Source organism: Salvia splendens, chromosome 15, assembly GCF_004379255.2.
Source record: "Salvia splendens isolate huo1 chromosome 15, SspV2, whole genome shotgun sequence".
In the NCBI taxonomy this organism is placed as follows: Eukaryota; Viridiplantae; Streptophyta; class Magnoliopsida; order Lamiales; family Lamiaceae; genus Salvia; species Salvia splendens.
Window position 1 is genome coordinate 15580002 of NC_056046.1, and position 16942 is coordinate 15596943.

Genomic DNA, 16942 nt, shown 5'->3' on the forward strand with positions numbered 1-16942 from the left:
ATGTGCCAAAATGGCAAAATGACTCCACTACTATGGAACGAAGGGAGTACCATTCTCACTCATTGTAAGTTGGTGGTCATATAATCAAGTCAAGGCTCGTGACTTTGGCTAAGTGGCTTGTAACACACTGACTACATGGACTGCATTGTATGTTGGCAATTGAAGCATAAAATTAATGTAACAATATCCCACGTCGGTGTACACAAAGAGATTAATCCACTATATAAGTCTCATGAATCTCTTCTCCTATCACCAATTGGTTTTAGTTATAATCTCTTATGAGGGACCAACAACCGACTATAATGACACAAAAATCATTGAATTTTTTTCATAAATTGATAATGGGCACTATCTAAAAATTTTAATTTTTCCAGTAATTCTTGAGTAAATATTGTAACTTTATTAATTTAAAAATAAATAGAAGAAAAAATGAAAAATAAATAAATTTAACTAACTTAGTGAAGTCTGTTAAATAAAAGTCCGACAAAATTAAAAATAAAAGTATACAGACCTCTTAAATCAAAATGCATTAATACAAAATCTAATGAAACAAAATATATTGGTACAACAACCTAATAAACCAAAAATTTGTAGGACATAATTAAACAAAATGAATCAAAACAATGACCTTAACATGTGTTTTGCCTAAACTAAACTACCGAAGCATCGACGTAGAGACCACATAATTAATGAAAAGTTTGTGATAAATGAAATCATATACCAAATTCATGTGTCTAAAATTGAACTCACAACGTTATTAATTAATCTGAACAAATTAATCAGTCAATTCCTGGCGTTATTGAAGCCTTATTTTGCGTTTCCAAAGTGTGTAACAAATCCTTTGTCTCTACTCATATAAACTTTCACTTCACTCTCACTTCCTTCTGCAGATTGTTAAATCATCGTTCTTCTCCAAAAATGAGATCTCAGATTTACAGATCGCTCCTATCTGCTACTTTGAAGCGCACCTCTCCTTCCTTTTCAGGTTATGTGTAATCTTAGGAAACTTGATTCAGATTTTGATTCAAAACTTCCATTGTCATATTCATTTTTCCTAATTGCATGCATCATATTTGGTAGATGAAGTGAAACATGCCTATTTCAAAACAAGATGTTTCCCCTGAAAAGTTACTGATAATAATATTAATACCATGCACAGAATTACACTTAGGTGGTGTTAAGTTTCCTAGATAAAATAGTACAAAGATATAATCTAAAATTGAGTCGTGGGATTATTTTAGTCACATGGGTTAGCTATGACTAATTATCCCATGATTATTCATCTAGGATTGAGTTGTAAGATTGAATCTCATGAAATACATTTATAAAAACCATGCATTTGGAAAGTATCAAAAATTGCATATCTAAGTCAAATCTCTTAAAATAAAGATCTCGAATCGATCTTCCAAAACCAATCTACTCGCCTTTTAGATCCACAACCTGGTGAAAATGACCAGAAAAATCAATCAACAAATATTGGTTAGTCCATAACGTGGAATCTAAGACAAGTTCTCTTCATATGGAACTAATAGGAATCTGGGAATATTTTATGCAACCAAAGTGACTTCTATCAGTGGATTTAGAAATAAATCAATGGAGTCGCATTTATCAGAAAACGAAGCTAAAAAAAAATCTTTTTTCAGGAGGAAAAGCAGCCACAGCAGCTGTAGTTTCATGCAGAAGAAGAATGTCATATTTAGCTTCATACAGTTTATCGGAGTCGGGAAATGCATATAGAGGTTGGATATCTGGAGTCCTTGCTCTGCCTGCTGCAGGTTAATCAACTTTCTTACCTCCTTTCATTTGTAGCATATCTGTTTGAGCTCTTACTTTAGTTTGTTGTATATTTTTAATTGGTTAATTGAATAGTAGATGACAATACCAAATTGTGATTTAATGCCTGTAGAGAAAGTAGTATCTATCACCTTTGACATCTTCTCACCAATTCCAGTTTCATGTTAGCATGAATAAACTTAGTATGCTGATAAGGCATTAGATTTGAGCTTCTTTGACATAAATTCTCACTTGTCCTGTTTTGCTTTTGTTCTTTATACGGCAGCCTTCATGCTTCAAGAGCAGGAAGCACATGCTGCTCAGGTACTTCTTTCATAGATGAATCGTCTCGACGCTCATGTTTAACTACCATTCATTAAATCCTTCTCACTGACGCTGCATTGTTTTCACTTCGTTTGAAGATGGAGAGGACGTTTATTGCCATAAAACCAGATGGGGTGCAACGAGGACTGGTATCCTACTGTCTTGATTCTTTCTCATCATTCCTTGTTAAGTGCCTATTCAATTCAAAACATGATTCAATTTGATCAGGTTGTTTGCATTCTATATGGTTAGTATGCAGTGCGACGTTTAGTTCGCCTTTCTTTATCCTAAAACACGAATGTATAGTTAAAGTAACCTATGTGTCAGCAAATTTGCATTCACTCTGATGAAGTCCCTTATGGTGTTAGATCTCTGAGATTGTCTCCCGGTTCGAACGAAAAGGTTTCAAACTTGTAGGAATCAAGATTATAGTTCCTCCAAAGGACTTTGCTCAGAAGCATTATCATGATCTCAAGGATAGGCCTTTCTTCAATGGGCTGTGCAACTTCTTAAGCTCCGGACCAGTTCTTGCCATGGTAACAATGATTAATCCACCACCCCTATATCTTGTTGCTCTACTCAAACATTTCTAGAAAAATTCATTACATGTCACCTATGTACTCATCCAGGTTTGGGAAGGCGAAGGGGTGATCAGATACGGCCGCAAGCTCATAGGATCGACCGATCCTCAGAATTCTGAACCCGGTTCAATCAGAGCAGATTTGGCTGTTGTAGTGGGAAGGTAAGTTCTTTTTGATTGCTACTATATCTTGATATGTTCATCATTTTGTTGAACTTTTCCGGCCTAGTTAACACAACCGTACTTGCATGATGCAGAAACATTATCCATGGAAGCGACGGCCTTGAAACCGCCAAGGATGAAATCAAGCTGTGGTTCAAACCTGAGGAGCTGGTTAACTACACGAGCAACGCGGAGAAATGGATATACGGCATTAACTGATTTCACAGCTTTTGGTATTTGTTCAAAATAATAGCCTGCCTTGCTTGAATAAAGAGTGGGGAAGCAAAAGAAATGATGGTGATTTCATGCTTTCTTTAGGTGAGAAAGAGCATTGGTTAGAGGGAATCTGCTTGATCAAATTTTGCCGCAGTTGTCTTCTAATATTAGCAATCTTGCATTCTGCCTTTGGCTAATGCACCTTTTTATTTGTGACTTTTACAGTATTTGTTGAAATTGCTGGTAAAGCAGACAAAAAAGGAAATAAACATTTTAGAAGTTGAGATTGGGTCATTTATAAAATGATCGAAATTTAGATGAGTTTTTTCGAATTCAAATAATTGCTATTAATTTGGCTTCGATATGTTGCAATTAGGGGTGCCGAAACGGGTAGCGGGTATTGGGTACCCGCACACCCGACCCGTTACCCGTCGGGTTTCGGGTACCCGCTACCCGACATAAGCGGGAACGGGTTCGGGTACGGGTATTGAGTTTCATGTTTTTGCGGGTATCGGGTATACCCGATACCCGCTTATATACCCGTTTAAATATAAATATTGTATTAAATTTTTTAATTAATATCTGTTTAAGTCTTTTGTCCGTTACCATAAAACGGGTCGGGTATTTGGTAAATATAGATTATGCATTAAAATATAGATTTAGGTGGCAAGTATTTGGGGATGAGTTTTAGAATTATAACACGTAACCTATGTGCTGGAGTATTTGGTAAATTATAACAAACGGGTCGGGTATGGGTACCCGCCTGTCGGGTACGGGTATCCCGTACCCGACAAGGCGGGTACCTGTCACTGTGCGGGTCGGGTAACGGGACAAAGATTTTGGCTACAAACGGGTACGGGTACCCGGTTCTCCGGGTACGGGTACCCGCGGGTACCCGTTTCGACACCCCTAGTTGCAATTAATTACTGCTAGGGGTATGATCCGTTGCTAACTTTTCTTAAGTTGCTAACTTGCTGCCTCATCTATGCAATGCATTAAAAATGTCAACACGATGATACTGAAATGTCAACATAAACTTGAGTTGATGTTTTAATTCATTATGTTGACATTGATATTTAAATGTCAACACAGTTTATTAAAATGACAACACAAATATGTGTTGACATTTTAATGTGATCGTGTTGACATTTTAATGTAATCGTGTTGACATTTTTAATGCACTACGTTGATGAGTTAGCAATTTAAGAAAAGTTAGCATTTTAGCGCACCCAATTACTACTATTTTTTGTCAATTCAGTTTTTCATTATCAACTTTAAATTTTGTAAATTAATTTGTTTTGACTTTGCAACAAGATTTTGATATTGCCATAACTTAATATTTTATTTATGTGACACTATCACGTGTCAATCAAAATGTCATATTTTAAACAACAAAACAATGATGTATTATACTAAATTAATTAAATTAATTTGTTTAATTATAATTTAATTTAGTGTAATATAACATCATTTCACTGTCTATAATGTGTGATCGTTTTAGTCAACGTCTGATAGTGCCACGTAAGTAAGTTGTCAAGCTATGTCAACGTCAAAATTGGTTAACATCTGATAATGCCATGTAAGTAAGTCGTCATGCCATGTAAGTAAGTCGTCAAGCTATGTCAGTGTCGTAATCTTGATTAATTGCAAAATTATAGTAACATATTTATCATTTTTTAATTTACTGAAGATTTTAAAGTTAATATTCAATATAATGACATGAATACATGTCATGTCAAATAGTATATATCCCAAATCTATGTTTTGTCAACTTCGAGCGACGACGATAAGAGAAAATAATAGGGTAATATGTCCGACATAAACAAACAATATTTTATAATTGTAATAACATTGACAGCGTTTCTATATATTGAGATTTAGATTTTCCATATCTCAAAATATATAAGAGCATCAGCGATCGCGCCCGTTCCGGCGGAATTCCGACCGGCGTACTTTAATTCTGCGTCGGACGTCCGCCATTGGGCATGGTATGCACGGATACGGAATTCCGCCGAGGACACCGCAGTTCTGCGGCGTTACGCGGAGTTCTGTCGCGACGGGCGTGCGGACGTCCGCCATTGCGTTGACTCCCACAGACGTCCGCGCGGAATTCCCGTTTATTGCATTATTTTTTATTTTAAATTTCTATATATACGGCTCGTTGAACTGCATTTCATTCGCACCACTTGTTTTAACAAGTTTATCTCTCTACAAATTTTTTATATATCCGGAATGGCTAGTAGTGGTAGTGGTGGACATTATGAACACATGATGAGTCTGATTCATGCACGTGTGCGGGAATTAGCGGAGAGGGAGGAATAAGCGGCCTTGGCACCGGCGGTACCTCGACCCATCCATCGTCGAACTATAATACCTCGGGACGACCTCGCTGCCCACGCTCGGTTGTATGAGGATTACTTTGCGCCGGAGGCACGGTTTGGGGAGAACCTGTTCCGGCGACGGTTTAGGATGCATCGTCCACTCTTTCTGCGTATCGTGGGCGCTTTGGAGCGTCGATACGGGTATTTCAGGGTGCTGGAGGATGCGGCTGGTAAACCCGGCCACACGCCGATTCAGAATGCACTGTCGCAATCAGGCAGTTGGCATACGGAGGCGCGACCGACATGTTCGACGAGTACCTCCACATCGGCGAGACAACTGCCCGCGATTGCCTGAAGTATTTTTGTCAGGGCGTTAGGGAGATATTCGGGGATATGTATCTTCGGATGCCTACCCCCGAAGATTGTCAGGCTCTGCTGGATATGTACGGGAATCAGCACGGGTTTCCGGGGATATTAGGCAGCATAGATTGTATGCACTGGGAATGGAAGAACTGCCCCGCTACCTTGAAAGGGATGTACACTACTGGTTTCAAGGCCAAGAACCCCACGATGATCCTTGAAGCGGTAGCTGACTACCGGCTGTGGATTTGGCATGCCTATTTTGGAGTAGCCGGGTCTAACAACGACATCAACGTCCTCCAGTCGTCGCCCATTTTCAACGAGCAGTGCATGGGCGTTGGTCAGGCCGTCAACAGCGTCGCCAACAACAACCAACACAATATGGGCTATTATTTAGCGGATGAGCTATACCCTATGTGGCCCGTCTTTGTGAAGACGATCAGATGCCCAGCAGATGAAAAGAAGATATATTTTGCGGGTCGCCAGGAGGCATCGCTCAAAGATGTGGATCGGGCATTTGGTGTGCTCCAGGCTCGATGGGCGGCAGTGAAAGGTTCAACACGGTTGTGGTATGTTTATAGCATCGCCGACATCATTAACGCATGTATTATCATGCACAACATGATTGTCGAAGATGAAGGTCCAGCACTAACTGATTGGACCAATGATGATGCTGGTGCTGCGGGTCCAAACCACGGCGTGGCCACTAGCAATGTACGCATGGGGATACCCCATGACGATGTCGATCGAATCTGTGCATTTGCCGACATGCGCCAAAGACAAGCCCATGTTCGGCTCTAGAACGATATTATTGAAGAAGTATGGCAGCGGAGAGATCGTCGTTGATGTAGTTTTTAATTATTGAAATATTTTTTTTAATTTGGTGAAATGTACTTTTCTTTTTTTTATTTAATTGATTTTTTTCCCTATTTGTGCCGAAATTTTAATTCCGTAAATTGTTTAATTCTGGAAATTATTTAATTTGTGAATTTGTGGTTTTTTTTAATTGTGGGAAGTTCTTCGGGAAGTCCTTGGGGATGTCCGCCACTGTGCAGTGAGAAGTCATTATGACGTGGCAGTGCAGTGGAAAGTTCGTATAACATGGCCGAAGGTGTTTTTGAGAATTCAGGTGTTTTTGAGAATTCCGTCGGGAATTCCGCGCCACTGCTGATGCTCGAAGGAAATTAACAAGTGCACATTTTACACATATTCGTAAATTTGTTTTTTGCCCTTTAATATCACATTGTGTGCTGTCACGTTTGATTACTTCGTCGTTGTTTAGCTTCTGCTCAAACCCTAATTCAGCTTTTTCTCCACAATTTACCACCATATTAGATCATCAGGTACCGTATTTTTGCTTACAGTAAACAATCTGCGTCGGGATTAACCGTAATGGATTTATATTTGGTTGTGTTGTTTGTATAGTGTGTGCTAGTAATCCACGACCATATTTGGAATCGCACGATTCTGGTTAATTTATTGATGCAAAGATGCGAGCTGAGTATCGGATTGCGATATCGTTTTATGATGTGGAATTAGGTCTTTCAGACTTCGTTTGCCGATTGTGATATTATTTATTCATTGAGAAATTAGAAAAGGAAGGAGTGTATATGCGAGCTGAAAAAAAATTGGAGTATTAATTTAATTTATTGATAGACATTGTTGCTGTGTCTACCTATGTTTTGGGATTATCTCCGGTGTTTAATATGCATGACCTTTCTTCCCAAATACAGATGGCAGCTAAGCCCCTAACTAGTGAGGCTATCGCTCTTACAGAGAAGAAAATGGATATGTCATTGGGTATGCATTTTAGTAATATGATGATGGTCTACAGTTTCATTGTTGCATTTGCTTAAGATTTTGTTCCATTCAAATTCAGATGACATCATCAAAATTTCGAAGACTCGTGGTATGAAGCCGAACAAACAAAGAGTCTCTGTAAGGCCCATCCTTCGACTCTTCTGTTTGGGACATATATTCTCTTTTATCTTTTCTGAAATACTAAATGGTTTCGATACTTACAGAATAAGGGTCAGAAATCATTTAACAATGCTTCCCAAGATAAAGGTTTGAAAGTCAAAAGGTTTATGGACACAAGAACTTCCCTCAGACAGGTATGCGTAATAACCATCAGAATCTACTTGTGGTGTGATGATATGTATCTATGTTTTGATATGGTAATATCTGGAAGTGTTAAGAATTGGTGTGGTTTGCTGTCACTTAAAATACTCTGTAATTTTCCTGGTACTATGATAATTTCTGTTCTCTCCTGACAGGGTGCTCTTGCTAAAAGGAGGTCAAACTTTCAGGGAAATCAGTTCCCTTTGGCAACTGAGGCTGCTAAAAAGGCTTCTGTTGCTCCTATTCGAAACAAAGCTTCTAATCAGTTTAGGCCATTGAATGCTAATAAATCAAGGTACACCAGTGATTGTCTTGGAGCATCTATGCTTCTAAATTATGGACTGTCAAAATTTTCTTTTAACACATGGTGATGGGGTTAATTCCTTTTCTGTTTTAATGCAGGTAATTGATGGCTTTCCCGTGGCAGACTATGCCATGCCATCCACTTGTCTATTTCCCAGAGCGCAAGTGGTTGTTGTCTTTCATTTAGTTGGGTGCTGGCTTCTTCTGGGAACTTTTGCTTGTGTCGTTGAAATCATGGCTTTTTCAGCCTTATTAGTTAACCCCCTGCAGTTGGCGTTTGGGTGCATGACATGTGGGATGGGTTAATTAAATTTTGTTGGCTATTTACTGCCAAAGAAATTATGCTTTGCAGTGATATAAGTGAAGCAAACGAATTTCCCTGTGGAAGTTAAGAGAAAATGGTGTTAAGTCCCCATAGACTGTTTGCTATGGTATACTAATATCATAAACTGGCCCTACTTGAAATATCTCCTATAAATTATTAATGTTGTTGAATAGGTTTATTCGGGGGCATATGAAGTGTTATTGGAGGATCTTTCTGTTTTAGTTGTTGCATTCAAGACACAAAATCATCTGAAACTCTCTCGTTAAACGATTGCCCCAGCTTTTCATAGTCTCTTTGGGTGTTTGGACAAGCCTGTATTATATTAGGGGGATAATTAAGTGGACATGTTATTGCTCATGGTCTGGGCATCTCTGGTGTTCTACAATATTCTACAATATTCAGCATCTGCTCCATATTATGATGGCCACGGGAGTGAATTGGGTGGGGTGTATTACTTTCTTTGTTTAACAAATGGTTGTTTAAACATGAACCTACTTAGTCAGCATTATTGGTTGGAATGAATATTTGGGGCTAGTGATGCAGACCAGCTTGTTTTGTGTGTGCTCTTTTGCCAGCTAAAGCAATACTTCCATCTTCCTTGGTTTTCAACATAAATAATTGGCTGTGAGAAACCCATGAAGTTTATGGCGTGTCTGGGGGTTGATCTACTGTTTCGGCTAAGGTTTATGTTGTTTCAATGAGCCAGGGAAGACTTTTTTAATGCCCCCTGAAGGAGGGGTTGTTTTCCATAAGTCTTGGCAAATGGCAAATGCTGAATTGTGGTTGTCTGTAAGTTGATAATGAGCTTCAGATATGTCTGGGTATATCTTCCTTGGTTATGAAGTATCGAATAAAATAAGAGATCCACAAGTTTGTCATGTTGCTTCTGGACCGTGGTTAACTGATCACTTAAGCTGAGGGATCTTTCTGACTTGATGCCTTGTTTCCAAGGCACTGTTATTTTCACCTGCATATATATTTAATCTGTGATATAATCTTTTTACAGGGCTGGGGCCTCGACTTTCCAGAAGAATGCTGTAGCAAGAGTTGGCTTTGTTGTGAAGGTACAGACATCCCTTCATTTAACACTGAACCATTCTATGCTTCCATATTCTGTCATTATGTATAACTTTTTCTTCTTCTTGTGCATTGTTACATGATTTCCTTAGAAGCTAAAGATCAAGAGATTTTTTTTAGGTTTGATGTATGAAGTTACGTTCTTAGCATACTAATTATTGGATGGTAGGTAGTTTAAGTAGAAGCCATATTAAAGGTGGAAATGATGTTGGGTATTGCTTGAGCTCATACGCTCCCTTATCCACAACCACCTGACAACGCTACTAGGGCCTCTGCTGAGTTTTTGATAGTTTGTAGCCATATTGATTAGTCGATTCTTATTATTTATGTGCAGAAAACGCTACAACAATCCGCACAGAAGCCTCAGACCTTGGACGCTCTATTTGGTAACATGAAAGAAGAAAGAATGAGGGTCTTGTCACAACAGAATAACGGATCACGAAGAAATGGAAGGAGCCAGCATGGGGTGCCGTGGGCGAGAGGATATAACCAAAACTAGTAGCTCCTCCGGCTTAGATTGCTTTTGAGAACTGTAGTTAGCTTTGCATGTTGTTGACTGGGATATTTATATAAAACTATAAATATACTAAAGCAGAGCAGTCTTCTCCAAAAATATCTAAACCACCCATTCTCATACAGAATGAATGTTTTTTTATCTGCTTAGAAACTAATTCAGCAATTACAAGGAAGTACTGTTTGCAACTTTAACAAGCCAATTTTCAAGTCCGATTCTTTTCTCATATTAGAAAAAATTGAGGGGAGAAAAATATTTTGATATCTAACATATTTGGGATTGTAAAAAGAGATATTAGCTCTTAAAAATACGAACTTTGGACGGTTTCTGCAAGTTCATGTAATTCTAAGATCATGTGCAATTTTTTAAATTTTTATTTGTATATTTCTAGGCTAATATCTTTAGAAATTATTATAAATGAAATCATTAATTAATATCTCTCCGCGAATTATTCTACAGTGACATATCAGTGGATTCATTTTGCATTTGTTTAATTATTTAGAAGTAATTCGTGATCAATGTGCTATAGAGTACATGGTGCTCTGTATGACATAGCATGGGGGTGTAGCTCATATGGTAGAGCGCTCGCTTCGCATGCGAGAGGCACGGGGTTCGATTCCCCGCACCTCCACCACCACCTTTTAATTTTTTGAGGCAAAAGTAATTTATTTGATGCAACTTATATATATATACAGTACGTAAGTTTATTTTTGGGGTTTTAAAATCACAGAGGGATTTACTAGTATTCTGTTGGCGTGCGATGTCGTTGAGTATACTGGTCACTGGCGGTGCCGGCTACATCGGAAGCCACACGGTGCTGCAGTTGCTTCTCGGAGGCTACAAGGTGGTCGTCGTCGATAGTTTGGAAAATTCCTCTCAGATTTCCCTTGAAAGAGTCAGACAACTCGCCCAAGATCATGCCCCCAAACTCTCCTTTCGCAAGGTTTCTCTTCTTCCCTTTTCTGGGTTCAACATTTTCGGTGGTTTTGATTGATTTGTGGGTGCTGAAAAAAATTTGATCTTGGCCATATCAATTATTTGGGATTTTGTGATCAATATGATTGTTTTGGTGAAAAAATTTAATCTTTGTGGTTTGAGAAACTATGATTAAATTGTTAGTATTTGTTATTTGCAGCTGTTTAAGATTTTGATTGTCTGATTGATGTAACGAGTGATGTGGTCTCAACTTAGTTCTGTTTTGCTACTTTTGGATGTGTGGATATTCATCTTTCCTAGTTTTCTTGTTTTGATCTTTAAATATTTAGGTGGCTGTTGATACATATATATCCATATATTTTATGTGTATAATTTAGAGTATTAAATTTTTATTGCTGTCTGAGTTAAAATGATAGAGACTTGATTGATCTAACATGGTTGCTGTCATCAACTTGCTACACTTTGAATTTTAACTCCAATAATCTATTATACATAATACATTGGTACCTGATTGCAGTTTGATCTTCGCGATAGGCCAGCACTTGAAAAGCTTTTTGCTTCTGAAAAGTAAGTCCTGTTAAAATCATGTATTTAAGCTGAGTTTGCATCTGAGTTGGCTGACCAAATGATAGAAATAGAATCATATTGTGTTTAATTGTTACTTATGAAATTCATTAATTTTTTCCGTTTTACATTATCTGTGTGTTAAGATGTCGAAACCAAATTGCATACACTTGATATAGGTTTGATGCTGTTGTTCATTTCGCGGGGTTAAAAGCAGTTGGAGAAAGTGTGCAAAAACCCTTGATGTATTATGACAATAACCTTATTGGGTTAATTGCTCTGCTAGAAGTTATGGCTGCCCATGGATGTAAAAAAGTAGTCCTGCAAAATCTCTCTTTCGTTCCCTTATTATCGCTTTCTTTCTCTTGTATGAACTTGGTTTCTTTGTCGTTAAATCTCAGCTCGTATTTTCATCGTCAGCAACTGTTTATGGTTGGCCAAAAGTTGTACCTTGTAACGAGGAATCCCCCATCTGCGCTTTGAATCCTTATGGACGTACAAAGGTAACATTTTGGCAATTGTAATGTCAATATTTGGAGATCAAAAATGAGAAAAGAATTGTGGTATATTCATTAACCAACTCAACTGACTGTATTTGTATTTCCAGCTTTTCGGTGAAGAAATGTGCTGTGACGTCTATAAGTCTAACTCCACATGGAAAATCATATTGCTGAGGTACTTCAACCCGGTTGGTGCACATCCCAGCGGTGCTATTGGCGATGATCCTCGTGGAATCCCAAACAATCTCATGCCCTTTGTGCAACAAGTAGCTGTTGGAAGGCGCCATGCACTGACTCTTTATGGAACTGACTATGGAACGAAGGATGGTACTGGGGTAAGAACTTCGTTTATGACATAGATCGTGGTTCTAGTTATCTTCTGCTGTTTTAATCTCAATGCTCAGACATTCTTACATCTTATGCCAATTCATTGCTTCAAATCATGACATTATGATTCAGATTACAAGTTTTTAAATGCCTTTTTTTTTATTGAATTTCCAGGTACGCGATTATATCCATGTGGTAGACTTAGCTGATGGCCACATTGCTGCTCTGAACAAACTGTCTGATCCTTCTGTAGGTATGAGCTCCGGTCATATTATTCACATACTCTTGTATTGTCAGTTCGTCACATTTTCGTGAAAAATTCTCCCCTTGTAGTGTGTTTTGTTGAAACGATCTCGTTGAAACGTGTGTACAGGCTGCGAGGTTTATAATCTAGGAACTGGCAAAGGAACCTCCGTGTTGGAAATGGTAGCAGCGTTTGAGAAAGCATCCGGGAAGGTGAGTTTTTCTAAGGACATGTATATACCTACGATGAATTAATCACATGAGGTTCACGGTAGTCATATAATGACCAACAAGAGAGGCAAACAATGAAGTTTCTCTGATCTGGTTGTCCAGAAAATCCCATTGGTTATGGCTGGTCGACGGCCTGGTGATGCAGAGGTCGTATACGCTTCAACGGAGAAAGCTGAACGAGAGCTGAACTGGAAGTATGTGTTCAAACTTTGTCACACATTTTGATATATTTAGTACATAGAGGCTAACGGAATTTCGGCCTACTTGAAGGGCAAAATATGGAATTGATGAGATATGCCGAGATCAGTGGAACTGGGCGAACAAGAACCCATATGGCTACGAGCCTCGAGTGTCGACTGATTGATTTCGCTAGCTACCTTCTTCGTTTATTCTGTCGTCTATTTGCAGCTGATATTCATGTAAAACTTATGCTCCAAAAAATGTGGTAGGTTTGAGGTAAAGTGTATTCATATATTGAGTCCATTTTTTGGTAACAAGCCTTGGCCATTGAGGACTGATGTGTGGTAATGTCGGATTTGGTATTTCTATGTAGTTTCAGCTTTAAAACACCTTTCTTCTAGTTCTTGGCATGACTTTCATAACTTCATTACACAAATTTATGATTTTAATCAATATTGGTCACTGGATTTGCTCAGTTGCTCTTGAACATAGTTTTTTCGTTTGTTTGTAATTCAACCCCATCTTTATATTTTGACAACTTAAGACAAAACAGTTACAAAATTATATTAGTACTGAAAATTCCATATGTTTCATTCTTTTCATTATCTTCCTCGTATACTTCTCTATCACGATATTATTGAGTGAAAAAAATTGGTCATGTCCAATATCAAGCTACTGATTTAAATATTGATTCAAGATGTGTATCTATACATATATCAAAAGGGCGAGTTTGAATATGAATAATTTAAAGAGTGTATAATTAAGCCATGAAATGACAGTTACTTTACTTATAAGATTTATAACCGTTGCCTTATTAAGAATTGATTTATATAAATTTGTAACTGCTATCTATTATTAGGAATTGAATTGTATTAATAATCTTTTGAAACAACATTTTGTAAAGAATTTGGTATGAGACGTTTCAAGGTAGCCTCTTCGTACTAATTTAATGTAAATTTATCGCTGCTAATTAGTGAGTTTCTAAATATTTCTTTATTTTTGGTCTATAAATATGTGTTATTTGCATTCTTATTACTCGAATCCTCATTACTTGCAGAAAAAAATTTAAACCAAGCAATTCATCTTCCTCGATGACCTACAGCCTATCATAACACCGTCAACAAAGACAGAGTCACGGAGGTGGTGGAGATATAGTCATTTGAGAGAGTGTGAAAGGCGACGACGTGGAAGATGCGAGTATGAGGCTATGGAAAGAGAGTCATGTGAGAGAAGGTGAATTGAAAATAGCATTTTGAAATCCTATTTTGATGATTGTTTGAGTTATGTTAGTTCATATTTTTAATATTAGTATATATATTTTTTTAGTGAACTTCAAAAACAGTTCATGGACTATGGGTTTATCTCGTCCATAGTCCCTGGAGTTTAAAAATATCATCAGACAACCCTGGAGTAAAGGTTTATTTCAAAAATGGTTCTTTTGCCTTTTTTAGGCGAAAATACCCTTTTTGAAGGTTTGGGCATTTTGATCATTTAACTATTTATGTTTTTGAGTGTGTCAGCTCATTATTTGATATGTGCAGTTTGTGTCATTGATTGTTTTCTCTCTCCTATCTCACTTCCCTTCTTCTTCCTTTGCGCCAAGGTTGCCAGCGGGAATGGTGAGCAGATACTAAGTCGAGTTGTTTATAGGTTGGGTCATCGGCTGGACTTCTTCTGAATGCTTTCTTTCTTTTATACAACCGTTGGCTTTTTCTTCAATACCATGATTTCTAGGCATGCACAAGGGTCGTAAACCGCCGGTTCCGGGCCCGAACCGGCGGTTCAAGGGTCGAGATATTCACGAACCTGAACCGGCCCGCCTAGCTTCGGACGGTTCCGGTTCAGGTTCAAAAAACCGGCGGGTTACCCGGCGGTTCAAAACCGCCGGTTTTCGGCTTGAACCGCCGGTTCCGGGCCGGTTCGCCGGTTCCACGATTTTTTTTTTTTTGCATTTTTCAACTTTTCAATTTTAATCAAATTACATTACACTTTTCAAGTTTGTTTTTGTATGCAATGTGAGTAAATAAAATTGAAAAAAATACGGCTAAAGTTGCAATTTTATTGAAATTGCATGTTTACAAATTACACGTTACAAGTTACAACAATTACAAACTGAAAACATATGGCGGTCTTGAAGTGTTAAACAAAATTTAAATACAAATGAGACTACTAGTGAAGAACTAATTACAAATGACAAGAAACGACGTTGAAGTTCTTAAACGTATAACTTATAAGTGTATTATATATATACTCTTAACCGGCGAAGAAGATCTTTCCACATAACTAAATTAAGGACACCTTTAGCAATTCAACTTTAAATGTTGAGTTTCGTCTAACAATCAACAATTATAGTAGAATTGTCAAAAGTTTCCCTCATTTAGTCGTATAGAGAAATATACTTCATCGACTAGAGTATATACAAATACAATTATGTAATTGTATTTGCATATTTTTAAAGTAGGAATTAATGGGAAAAAAAAGATATAAAAGAAATAAAAGAAAAATGACTACGTATCCCAATTGCTCATTTGCATTAGAGAATCAAAGTCCACGTAGTTCTCTTACCTTACTTACCTATTTGGCTTGGCCGGCGGCGGTTGACGGTTGGCCTAATCTTCATCCCCGGTGAATTCATCTTGTGATCCCTCTTGACGATCATTCCAATCATTTTCTTGTTCTCGGACGTCAGCTTTGGCCCAATCATCAAGTAACATCACGGCTTCCATATTTTTCGCCGAGAGCTTACTTCTTGATTCATCCAAAACGCGCGAGCCAACACTAAAAGCGGACTCGACGGCGACGGTGGAAGCCGGAACAGAAAAAATCTCCTTGGCCATTGAAGCAAGGATGAGAAAATCTTTCTCGTGGGTTCCCCACCAATCGAGGACGTCGATTTGGGCGGGAGGAGTAGGACCTTCATCACCAAAGGAAAAGAGTGATTCAAAATATAAATCTACTTCACTGACCATACCTGAGGACCTTCCGCCGGTGCTGTAGTTGTATAGGTCGGCTAGTTGGGATTGCGCGTCGGGGTCATCATAATCGGCTTGAAATGCAAAGCCATAGTTATGTTGTGGAGGAGGGGGTCTTCTGACTTGGTGAGTGGTGTTATACTTGGTTTCATATTCGGTGTAGAGAGAGCGCAAGTTATACTCGAGGTTTTGTTGCACAACTGACCGGTCCGGGAGGTTTATTTGAAAGGTTTCTGAGAGGTCGACTCCAAATTCGTCACTGGTATCCGATTGGATTGCTAGAAGGGGACCAAGATCAATTGAACTCAAATTGTTATAATAAAAATCTAAAATTCTCGTGGTACCTGCTAATTTCCATTTTGGATCCAATACCTTTGCAGTCAAAAACACGTTAGGAATCTCACTGAAATACTTGAGCCATTTTTCAATCATATAATACAAAACGCACATTAACTCGGGAGAAGAGGAAGCATTTTTCATTGCAGTTTTAAAACCAAGGGATATGTACATGTAATGCTCCAAAACACGAACAGCAGTGCAATAATAAACACCCGACAATTCAACAGTAGCATTTTTGAAATATTTGAACAATTTAAATAAAGTCAAACAGTTATCCCAACAACTATGCGAAAGATATAAATCACGGTAGGGGTTAGTTCTATAAAAATCACATAAAACATCTTTATGTGTCAAAGTAGAATTCAGACAATCATATGTCGAATTCCATCTATGAGACACATCCATAGTAAAATTCGTGTGCCTGACATTCTTTTGATGGCAATATTTCTTCCATGCTTTGCCAATAGCTGACTTTTGATGGATTAATCTAACTGCATTTCTAATAGGAGAAACATGCTTTTGCCATAATTCAAGCGCATCCTGTACATATAAATTTAAAATATGGCAAATGCAT

General features: G+C 38.0%; 3 protein-coding genes and 1 non-coding gene across 6 annotated transcripts; all 4 read left to right on the forward strand.

The window, feature by feature from the left end:
• Positions 1-862: 862 nt before the first annotated feature.
• LOC121767793 (nucleoside diphosphate kinase 3-like) lies at positions 863-3340 on the forward strand. Of its 2 annotated transcripts, XM_042164121.1 has the most exons (8): positions 863-985; positions 1644-1775; positions 2060-2097; positions 2196-2246; positions 2466-2633; positions 2727-2839; positions 2935-3072; positions 3158-3340. In XM_042164121.1, the coding sequence occupies exons 1-7, from the start codon at positions 919-921 to the stop codon at positions 3056-3058; spliced, it is 693 nt and encodes a 230-aa protein (XP_042020055.1). In that variant the 5' UTR covers positions 863-918; the 3' UTR covers positions 3059-3072; positions 3158-3340. The 2 variants fall into 2 exon arrangements, with proteins under 2 accessions (XP_042020055.1, XP_042020054.1); XM_042164120.1 differs by having other exon boundaries at positions 2935-3340.
• A 3579-nt stretch (positions 3341-6919) lies between these two features.
• Positions 6920-10175, forward strand: LOC121768610. 2 transcript variants are annotated; one of them, XR_006043392.1, is made up of 7 exons: positions 6920-7079; positions 7470-7536; positions 7616-7674; positions 7761-7850; positions 8013-8152; positions 8260-9549; positions 9897-9962. XR_006043392.1 is itself a non-coding variant. In XM_042165139.1 (7 exons), the coding sequence occupies exons 2-7, from the start codon at positions 7470-7472 to the stop codon at positions 10059-10061; spliced, it is 579 nt and encodes a 192-aa protein (XP_042021073.1). In that variant the 5' UTR covers positions 6920-7079; the 3' UTR covers positions 10062-10175. The 2 variants fall into 2 exon arrangements, 1 of the variants encoding a protein (XP_042021073.1); XM_042165139.1 differs by having other exon boundaries at positions 9492-9549; positions 9897-10175.
• Positions 10176-10634: 459 nt separating this feature from the next.
• Positions 10635-10707, forward strand: TRNAA-CGC. Its single transcript has one exon. It is a non-coding gene; the product is annotated as a tRNA-Ala (tRNA).
• Positions 10708-10780: 73 nt separating this feature from the next.
• LOC121766416 (UDP-glucose 4-epimerase GEPI48-like) lies at positions 10781-13446 on the forward strand. The gene is made up of 9 exons (XM_042162709.1): positions 10781-11019; positions 11530-11579; positions 11756-11891; positions 11978-12079; positions 12184-12411; positions 12578-12656; positions 12777-12859; positions 12980-13071; positions 13148-13446. Exons 1-9 carry the CDS (start codon positions 10837-10839, stop codon positions 13239-13241), a joined length of 1047 nt encoding a protein of 348 aa, XP_042018643.1. The 5' UTR covers positions 10781-10836; the 3' UTR covers positions 13242-13446.
• The last annotated feature ends 3496 nt before the right edge of the window (positions 13447-16942 follow it).